Source organism: Vombatus ursinus, unplaced genomic scaffold (assembly GCF_900497805.2).
Source record: "Vombatus ursinus unplaced genomic scaffold, bare-nosed wombat genome assembly UNPS02009132.1, whole genome shotgun sequence".
Taxonomy (NCBI): domain Eukaryota; kingdom Metazoa; phylum Chordata; class Mammalia; order Diprotodontia; family Vombatidae; genus Vombatus; species Vombatus ursinus.
In genome coordinates this window covers 3,096,113-3,106,883 of record NW_020948910.1, presented here as the reverse complement: position 1 = coordinate 3,106,883, position 10,771 = coordinate 3,096,113, and the positions used below count along the sequence as shown (strand labels likewise).

Here is a 10,771-nt window from a genome sequence, read left to right as displayed (position 1 = left end):
AAAAAGGTTAAGTGACTTACTCAGGGTCACACAGTAAGTATCTGAGGCCAGATTTGAATTTTGGTTTTCCTGACTCCAGGCCCAGCTTTCTATTTGCTGTACCATCTAGCTGCCTCAGGAGGAGATGAAGTTAAAGCCAGCCTTTTGACACTTGGCTGTATGAAGTCACTCTGAGATCATTTAAACTTTCTCATACTCAGCTTCCTCATCTGTAAAAGAGGGACAATAATGTTTGTAGTACCTACCTCATAGGGTTATTATGAGGGTCAAATGAGAGATGTTGTATCTAAAGCACTTTGCAAGCCCTTGAAATACTATCTCAATCTCAGTTATTATTATTTTATTTGCCTTTCTCACTAGCTATAGAACTACTTACACGATGTAAAGTATCTCTTTGTTTTAAAACATATAAATATTTGTATATTTACTAATAGCAATACTTAAAAATAGTCCTTGTTGCCTTGTCTTTAATAAGCCGATTTCAGTGAATTAAGAGTTTGCCTACAACTAAAAGTTACTCAAGGAAATTACTTTTTTTAAAAATCGCAAGTAAAAGAAGGTTATTGCTACACCCTATTTTTTCTTGTTATCCTTTACATTTTAGACATCTGTATATGTCTGCCTCTCACATCTATATATGATGTCACTTGTTTGCTTTACTGTCTGATGCATCATTCTCCCTCTGTGATGTGTAAGTGACTTTTCCTCAGTTAATATCATAATTCATTTGTCTTTTTAAATAATAGAGCACTGAATTGAGAGAGGATCTTGCTCAGAAACAGCTCTTTTTTTTTTTTTTTTTTTTACTTCCTAGAGGCCTTTTGAAAGCCATGAAACCAATCAGGACATTAGTTTCCTCATCTGTAAAATGAGGAGGTCAGATTGCATGACCTCTGAGGTCCCTTCTTACTCTAAACCTATGATCCCGTGAAACGTTATCCCAGAAAGCTGCCATTTAAAGGGATCATTTGATAGGTCTGAGCCAGATGCGATGTCACTTTGAAAAAGTTGTTAGCGTTTGTGCCCCCAATACCAACATTCTTCACATGATTTGTCAGGGTAGATTTGATCATTTGGGGCATTTGTTTCATCATTTGCTTTCTTGTGTCAGATTTAATGTTGTCGTTAGTTATATCATTCCTTATTAACTTGCTATCCCAGAAGTTACTGAAGAAGCGAACAGGATGGCAAAGATCATCTTTGCTGTTCTGAGTAATTTGTGTTGTGTGTTTTTTTGGGTGATGGTGAATATGCCTCATGTCATTCACACAGTGACCAGCTGACACTTATACAAGGAAAAAAAAATAGAGCTAGACTGGGTTCTGTAAAACCTAATTAGAAACAAAAGATAGAATACTAACTACAGTAAGGTAGTATATTTTAGTGCCTAGAATAAACTCATCATCCTAATATAAGCCATATTGCTAATGTTCATAAGGTCTAGCAGCTGCTTTTTTACTCTCATAGAATGAATCATCATTTATGTGGGTGGGTAGTATCTCATTTATTTTACTCTTGTCAAGGTAGAGTGGGGAGCAGCAGGGGTTTGATGAACTGGTGACTTGTTTTATAGTTATTTATACAGTAGATTAGACATTCTAATAGGCCTTATTGTGCCTTTTCCTATTTGCACTATGTGACAAGCTATCACTTAGTGGCCAGTAATTATACGTGATTATGTTGGATAGTGTAATTGGTTACTGAGATTTTTTTTTTAAAGAACAGTTGCCAAAATAAGGAAAGGGAAACCCATGCTAAGATTTATTTATTGAATTTTATAGCTGTTTAGGCGTACTTTGTCTTTCTAAATAAATGAAAATGGATAAGCAGAAGTGGTTGAAGAATGCTGTCCAGTTGTTTTCCATTTTCCCCAAAGTTAAATCAAGGGAAATTGAGCTCCAAAAGTTATACAGGGTAAACAAGAAATTTTTGTTTACTTTAGAAAGACATTTGCTGACTCCTGAGAAAGTACAATTGATTTCCCTAAATATCTTTAATAATAAACATATACTTTCTCCTCCAATCTCAGGGTGGCCAGGAGACTGTGGCATGTAATACATAAATTTCTTTGTAGACCATGATTCTTTATGGTTACTTTCATCTTAGAAAAATAATGATTTGTCTTTGTCTAGTTATAGGGGAAAAAAACAGCAGTAAGTGGAGCCAAGAAAACAATGTGCATGATGACTACAATAATGTAAAAAGGAAAGAACAACCACACACACACACACACACACACACACACATCAAGTTAGTTTTATAAAATTAAAAAGAACAAGCATGGCCTGAAAGAAGAACTATGTGAAGTGACCCGAATCCCGTGACCCCTTGGCAGATGTGGGAAGATCACTAGTGTTGTTCATGACACTTATTTTCTGAGTTTTGGGGTGTGTTAATCAAGTATACTGACTTTTTTTTCTCTTCCTTTTTTTTTTTTTGGCTTAAAACATACACTTTATTATATGAAATAGTTCACTCTGGGAATGGGAGAGGCAAGATATTGAGGAAGACTCTGGTGATGTAAAAATAAAGACATCAATAAAAACTTTTTTTTAAGAACATTGATGATGTGATTAAATTCTGATTGACCTATTCTACTGGTAGTTTAAGTTCTATATTAGAATGAAATGAAATTCTCTTCGTTAACAAACATTTATTAAGGTAAGTTCCAGAGCCTATGCTAAATGCTGGGGATACAAATAAAAGCAAAAGGAAAGTAAGTTCCTGACTTCAGCTACCTTATATACTGAGAGAGGGAGACAGAAGCCAAACAACTTTGTTCATATGAGATTTTATGCAAAGTAAATTGGAGGTAATCTTAGAGGGAAAATGCTATGATCTTATGAGACCAGGAAAGGTTGCTTGAAAGAGGATGGTGTTTCATCTGAGACTTGAACGAAGTTAGGAAAGATATAACAGTTAACAAAAAGAGATTTAATCAGCCACAGCAGAGGAAGGGTATTAAAATAACAACGATATTGTCAAGATGCTCAAGTTAATACAAAATGTGGCCATCAGTCAGAAGGGAGAAGCTTCTTGTGATTTTGTCCTCAGCTGATCAGGAATTGAAGCTGAGGGCCTTACGCCTTAGGTCTCCTCAGTCAATGTAGTCTTAAAGCTGGTTTCAGTATTTTTCAAGGAAAATAATAGCCTAGACCACATGGTGAGATACTTGAGTAGATAGATATTCTTAATACCACAACTGGCCCAGGTGTTGGGAAACAGGGGTTCTAGAAATACTGTCACTTACCAACTTGGATTTGGTTAATTACTTAACTGCCTCACTTGCCCCACCAGCAAATTGACTTAATAATAATATGTGCCCTTTCTGTCCCTTTGACAGGTATGTTCAAAAGAAGCAAATCACTTTATAATGTCAGTGGGCCTTGAAAAAAATAAAATGAGGCAGCAGTACAAAAGATAGTCATTATTATTTTAACTATCATCAATCAGCATTTATAATAATAAATCAGTAGAGTAAACTCATTTATCTTGGGTCTAAATAGATACAGAACTCAAATAAATGGAATTTTTTGTATAGCTTTTACATCACTTTAATGAAATAGAGGTAAAAGGAAACTTAAAAATCTGGCAAAGATTTATAAAAAATAAAACAATTTCCAGTGAATTGCTTTGGGTCAGTAGAGAGTCAACCCTATTTTCCATGCAGTCTGCATTATGACATGAAGAGAATCAGTGTTTATAATGAGTACCCCAAGGACTTCTAATAACCCAAAGTTTATTTTATGAATTATCGAAAAATTAAATTATTCAGAATAATTGTATTAACTGTATTTTATTATATTTGAATTCTTTGAAAATTAGTAGTTTATGTATGACTTGAAATTTTCCATTAGCGAGAACACTTCTTTGCGAGACGCTCAGGATATATGGTAACATGTTTTATTGTTTAACTTGTCCTAATGAATACATAAGCCATACTTTCTTGGAGTGTAGCTCCTGATTATACAAGAAAGATTTAACCTTGGTTTATTTTTTTTTCTTTCTTCCCCTGAACCAAATGCCAATTATATTATGATGCTTTTGACATCTTTAGCCTCTGGCCTCTTTGATTTAATTTTTTTTCCAGTGGCACTTAAAGGTTGGATGAAAATGTTTTAAAACCTTATTTCCTTTTTTTCTAATTTCCCCGAATATGTGAAGAGTTGTGAACATTTTTCCATTCAGCTGCCTATCTCTGCAATTCCTAACTCAGTGCAGGGAGTTACTTTTTGTACCAGCTGAATTAACTTCACAAGAACCAGTCAAGCAGCCTCACAAAGCCTTCTCCATTTCCATTCAGATCAAAAATACACTCTTTTAATCATAAAATCTTAAGAGAAATGCCCTAGTGCACTTGAATTTGAGACGTATTTTCTCATGCAATTTCTACTTATGGAAAGTTTATAGCAAATAAAATCACAGAGCCCCAAAGCATTATGCATAGGAAATTTTTCACAGAATGACTTGCTACCTATATACCCAAGTTTTTAATGGTTAAAAAAAAGATTGTAGACAATTGTTGTTTAACATTAAGCAGCTTATATTATGTGTCGCTTTACTGGTTTTATGAATAGAAGAGTGTCTTGAAAATATTAAGAAGATATACCAATAAACAGCATATGAAAATATCTTTTTTGAAAATAGATCCAAAGATAATTAATTTACAGTTCCTAATTTGAATTAGAAAGCCTCTATTCTTTTTAACTTCTTGCTATACAGAGCCCAACTCTACTTACATAATAGTATGAAATAATTTTCCTTTGTAGCTGAATGCGTAACAGAAATGGGAATATTAGGTGTTGGTGAAATGATTCAAAGACTTCTTTCTCTTGATTTTTTTTCAAGCCATAGAAGCTTTTGTTGAGATGTTTTAAATTTAGTTCAGCAAATAGAGTTAATTTTTTACATGTTTTATAGTTGCACTTACATGTAAAACTAGAGTTTGAATTTGGTTAAATGATATTCAACTCTAAATGATTTTCAGATATTTTGAGGCTGTGGAATCTTGTTTCTGTTTGTTGTTGTTCTTTGTTTCTGGTTTTGTTTTTTCATTATTTTATTGTGTTCTCATTACTGTCATTTCTGAGTTCTGCTCTCCTCTGCCCACCTGCCATCCCCTACAATGCTCGCATGTAGCAAAGTGGATAGATAGATAGATAGATAGATTTCTTAAGCCTTTACTATGTACAAGGCACTGTGCTCAGCACTGGAAATACAAATACAAGCAAAACAAACTAAAGCCAGCCCCTACCCTCAAAGAACTTAAATTCTAAGGAGGAGAGGCAGATGACAACATATAAAAGGGAGCTGAAAAAAGGAAAATGACAAGGTAGAAAAGAAGTCTGGAGAGTCAAGAGCTGAACCAGGTTAGGAGTGAGTGTGGCTGATGTGGGTTCTTCCTTAAATGGAGGTCCTAAGGAGGAGTGTTAAGCAAAGCAAACCTTGACACATTGATCTTGTCCAGAAAGTCACATATTTAATTCTACTACCCCTTTCCTGAGATGAATGAGATGTGTTTAATTGTGGGCCCTCTAGAATCAAGATTGGTCATTCCATTGACTTGAATGTTTGTGTTGCTGAACATTATTGACACTGTTGTGTACATTGGTTTACCTTGGTTCAGCTTACTTTGTACAAGTCTCCCCCAGTTTCTCTCAGCACTGTTTTCTTGTCTTGATATCTAAATCTCTGTCGAGGTGTTGGCCTAGAGATGAACAGAAAGATAAATATGTCAATGACTTTTAAAATGTTTTAACCACCAAAGATTCCTTAGAGATGCCTACTAAAAGATGGTTGAGTTGAGACAATTTGCAGAAATACAGGGTTTTATAGAGTGTAGTTTAGAAAAGGTAGAAATTAGAAATGAGTAGATGTTTAGTCCTATTCATATGCTGCATTAAACTTAGGCATAATCAGCCAACAAGCATTCATTAAGCCAGGCACTGTGCTAAATGCCATGGATACAGAGAAAGTCAAAAAATAGTCCCTGCTTTCAGAGAACTCACCTTCTGACAGGGAGTCAACATATAAACAACTGTGTGTTTACAAACAACAGGATAAATCTGAAATAATCAACAGAAGGAAGTTACTAGCATTAAGGGAAGATTGATAAAGGCTTCTTGCGGAAGGTGGAACTTCTGCTGACCAGGTGGCAGAGATGCATTCCAGGCATGGAGGATGGTCTTTGAAAATGCCTGTAGTAGGGAATTGGGTTGTCTTGTTCACAGAAGAGCAAGGATATACTGGTGTTATTGGATTATAGAGTCCATGGAGAGGAGTGAGGAATAAGAAACCCAGAAAGATAGGACAAGGCCAGATTCTGAAAGAATGTAAAAGCCAGAATATTTTAATATTTGATCCTGGAGGTAGTAGAGAGCCACTGGAATTTATTGAGTAGAGGGGAGATGTTGTTAGACCTGCTGTTTAGGAAGATCTTTTTTTTTTTTTTTTTTTTAACCCAGAAGAAAACACTCAGCCTCTTATTTCCAAGTCTTAATCCAACATTTCCAGTATTGTTTCCTGACCTCCAAACCATAGCCTTCAGCTTTTTAAATTTACTGTTCTGTTTTAAAAAAACAAACAAAAAAAAACCAACAGAAAAACGAACAGTAATGACCATCTCATTCCAGCATGTATTGTACAATTTTATTTTAGTTTATTTAAAAATTTCTTTCTCAGTGATAAATTGTAAGACATTTTATTTCCTTTACATAAGAACATTTTAACATGTTTCTTTCTTCTGTAGCTGTGCGCTGGCTTCTGTTTATTTTGATTTTCTTAGTTTGGGCCTGACTGAATCCAGGTGTATGGGTGGGGCACGATTAAGAAGTGTTTCTTTTATCCCCAGTTGTTTTGAATTACATTAAAGTATTTGTTCTGTGGTTTTTTCCCCCCTTTCCCCTCCTTACAGTCCTATCACACTCATCAGTATGTGGCCAGTGCAATATGAGTGAGTATATATAGACCTTATATGCAGAAGGCTAATGCTCAGATTATTTTATTAGCATGCGGTAATTACTAAACTCTTGGCAATAAATAATACTACATCCCTGGATGATAATCCTAGTGGTCTCTTTGATTGGCAAATTTATTACTTTAGTTGATCTAACATTTCTGTTAATGTAATGTGCCTATATTTGAACATGTAACATGATGTCATTTTTTTCTTTGCAGACCCTCTGAGGCCGCACAACAAGGTCAGGATGATACACATTCCCAAATAGAGCAGTGTGCCTCCAGGTAAGGGACTTTAATGAGAATGCTTCCCTGAATTTTTTTTTGTATTAATGTTATATAAATGGAATATTTTGCTCTACAGAAAATATGATTCCAAAAGAAAAAAAATATAAAAAATATTTCCCAAAACATTTTAGAAACTTAAAAAATATAATTTTGTATATATATAATTGCTTATACTCATAATATTTGTATTATGTAATTTTATTTGTATATTTGTAAAATAATGAATACATTATAGTGCAAATTGACCCACCATCTTCTCTGTTAAGTTCTTGTACTTGTACCAAGCCAATGGAATGATTTTCTCTATACGTACAAATGATCTGATTATAACTGTATAAGGTTCAGTTGAGGGAACCAGGAAGTTGTGACTTCTTAATTTCCATGAAGAAATTTGCTCCATGAGGTAGAGAATTGAGTAAATTTTATGTTTGTGCTTTGTCTAACCCTTTCATGGAAGGCATATCTGAAATAATCAACAGAAGGAAGTTGCTAGCATTAAGAGAGATTGATAAAGGCTTCTTGTGGAAGGTGGGACTTCTGCTGACCAGGTGGCAGAGATGCATTCCAGGCATGGAGGGAGGATGGTCTTTGAAAAGGTCCAGAGTAGGGAACTGGATTGTCTTGTTCACAGAATAGCGAGGAGACTGGTGTTATTGGATTATAGAGTCCATGGAGAGGAGTGAGGAATAAGAAGACCAGAAAGACAGGAAAAGGCCAGGTTCTGAAAGAATTTAAAAGCCAGGATATTTTAATATTTGATCCTGGAGGTAGTAGGGAGCCACTGGAAATTATTGAGAAGAGGGGAGATGCTGTTAGACCTGCTGTTTAGGAAGATCTTCCCTCCCCCCCCCCCCCCAGAAGCACTCAGCCTCTTATTTCCAAGTCTTAATCCAGCATTTCCAGTATTCTTCCCTGACCTCAACTCCATAGCCTTCAGCTTTCTAAATTCACTCTTCTGTTTTAAAAAACCGAAAAAGGAGCAGTGATGACCATCTCATTCCAGCATGTATTATAAAATTTTATTTCAGTTTATTTAAAAATTTCTTTCTCAGTGACAAATTGCAAGACTATTTCCTTTGAATAAGAACATTTTAATATGTTTCTTTCTTCTGTATCTATGTTCTGGCTTCCGTTTATTTTGATTTTCTTATTTTGGGCCAGACTGAATCCAGGTGTATGGGTGGGGCACTAATCGATTAAGATTCTTTTATCCCTAATTATTTTGAATTACACTAAAGTATTCCTTCTGTGGTTTTTTCCCCCCTTTCCCCTCCTTACAGTCCTATTACACTCATCAGTATGTGGCCAGAGCAATATGAGTGAGTATATATAGACCTTATATGCAGAAGGCTAATGCTCAGAATATTTTATTAGCATGCGGTAATTACTAAACTCTTGGCAATAAATAATACTACATCCCTGGATAGTAATCCTAGTGGTCTCTTTGCATGGCAAATTTATTGCTTTAATTGATCTAACATTTCTGTTGATGTAATGTGCCTATATTTGATGTAACATGATGTCTTTTTTTTTTTTCTTTGTAGATTCTCTGAGGTCTCACAAATTCAGGATGATACACATTCCCAAATAGAGCAGTGTGCCTCCAGGTAAGGGACTGTAACAAGAATGCTTCCCTGAATTTCTTTTTGTATTAATGTTATATAAATGGAACATTTTACTGTACAGAAAATATGATTCCAAAAGGAAAAGAAAATATTTCCCAAAACATTTTGGAAATTTAGAAAATATAATTTGGTGTATATATACATATACATATATAATTGTTTATACTCATATCCATATTTGTATTATCGCATAATTATATTTGTATATTTATAAAATAATGAATACATTATAGTGCAAATTGACCTACTATATTCCCTGTTAAGTTCTTGTACCAAGCCAATGGAGTAATTTTCTCTATTCGTACAAATTATCTGATTATAACTATATAAGCTTCAGTTGAGGGAGCCAGGAAGTTATGGATTCTTAATTTCCATGAAGAAAGTTGCTCCATGAAGTAGAGAATTGAGTAAATTTTACGTTTGTGCTTTGTCTGCGCCTTTGATGGAAGACATATATTACTAACCACTCCCTTCCAACATCTGCCATTCCTGTGAGTGAAAATATCAATTGAAAATCTGATCAGAACAGTTCTAGACCTTATAATAGTGGATTTCAACGTACTTATTTATAGTCCTCAGTTTCTCAACCACCATGTCCTATTCATTCATTCCACCTCAGCTACCTACATACAGGGATGGTCATACCCTTGATCTTGCTTTTGCCCATACATGTAACACTTAGAAGGAAAAGGGTTCTAAAATTCCTTTATCTAATAAAATCTCTTCTAATTCCATCTCTTCCAACACCTTATACCTCCCATTCTTTGATCTTCATCATGATTTCGAATTCTCGTGCACCTTAGTATTTCCTCAGGCCCTCACCCCTGCCCAGGCTACACTCTCTTCCCAGTCTGAACCCCTTAGTGAACTAAACCAACAGTACATTATCCTCTATTCTTGAATCCTTTACTCCCTTGTCCCATTGCCGCTTACACCATTCCAAACTCCATTGGACTGCTCTCATCATCCATCTCCTCCATTGCTACTCACCTGTTGCTGAAAAGAGTTAGAGAGAGTTACCCAACCAGGCCGACTGTACCTGTTGGAAATTTGATATCTAATCTTAACTGGGCTTTCACTTGAGCAAAGTAAATCTTTTACTCCTCCAAGATTGATAGTCTATTCCACTAACCACAAACTTTTGTCTTCAGGACCCTCCATTAGTGTTTAGGACTTTGCTTTGTAATTTACTGTGAAAATTGAAGCTGTTTGTTGTGAGCTTCCTAGTCTCCATCTTCTCCCAAATTTGCAGTCCTTTGTCATCGCCCCTGCTATCTTCCCCTTGGCTCCATTCTCTGTGGAAGAGGTGACCCTTCTGCCTAAGCCATCTGCCTGTACATTTCTACTTAATCTTATCCCTGCCTACCTTTTCTAGCAGATTGCCTTTACCATCATATTCATTCCTTCTCTCCCTCTGTCTCTCTCTTTCTCTTCCTCTTCTCCCTCCCCCCTTACTTACCTCCCTTTCCTTCTGCCCCCCTTGATCCTTCCCTCCTATCTACAAACACGCTCAAATATTCCCTCTCATTAAAAAAAAAACAAAACTCTGCACAAGATCCTCTCTTACCTGCTAGCTGCCATCCTTTTATCTCTTCTTTTCTCAGCCAAATTCCTTTAAAAATTTGTTGAAACTCAATGCCCCCCCTTCTCTTTTCACTCTTTTCTAGGTCTGGCTTTACAATCTGGCTTCTAATGATTTCTTGTTAAATCTAATGGCATTTTCTCAGTCATCACCCATTTTGTCCCCTCTGTAATATTTGACACTGCTGACCAAACATTCCTCTAGGATACTGGCTTTCTCTGGGTTTTTGTGATACTGGTCACTCTTAACTAGGTGGCACAATGTATAGAGCCCTGAGTCTGGAGTCAGAAAGACTTGAGTTCACATTTGACCTCAGATA

The 10,771-nt window shown here is 35.6% G+C and overlaps 1 protein-coding gene across 10 annotated transcripts in view; it reads left to right on the top strand.

Moving 5' to 3' along the window:
• UTRN (utrophin) overlaps nt 1-10,771 on the top strand; it is a 620,052-nt gene that overhangs the window by 575,058 nt on the left and 34,223 nt on the right. For 4 of the 10 annotated variants that reach the window (XM_027850661.1, XM_027850663.1, XM_027850667.1 and 1 more), the window contains 4 exons: nt 6,914-6,952; nt 7,177-7,242; nt 8,526-8,564; nt 8,790-8,852. In XM_027850661.1, coding sequence (XP_027706462.1) covers nt 6,914-6,952; nt 7,177-7,242; nt 8,526-8,564; nt 8,790-8,852 — 207 coding nt within the window. The remainder of the gene's footprint in view (nt 1-6,913; nt 6,953-7,176; nt 7,243-8,525; nt 8,565-8,789; nt 8,853-10,771) is intronic. The other 6 variants (XM_027850670.1, XM_027850669.1, XM_027850668.1 and 3 more) reach the window with 4 other exon arrangements.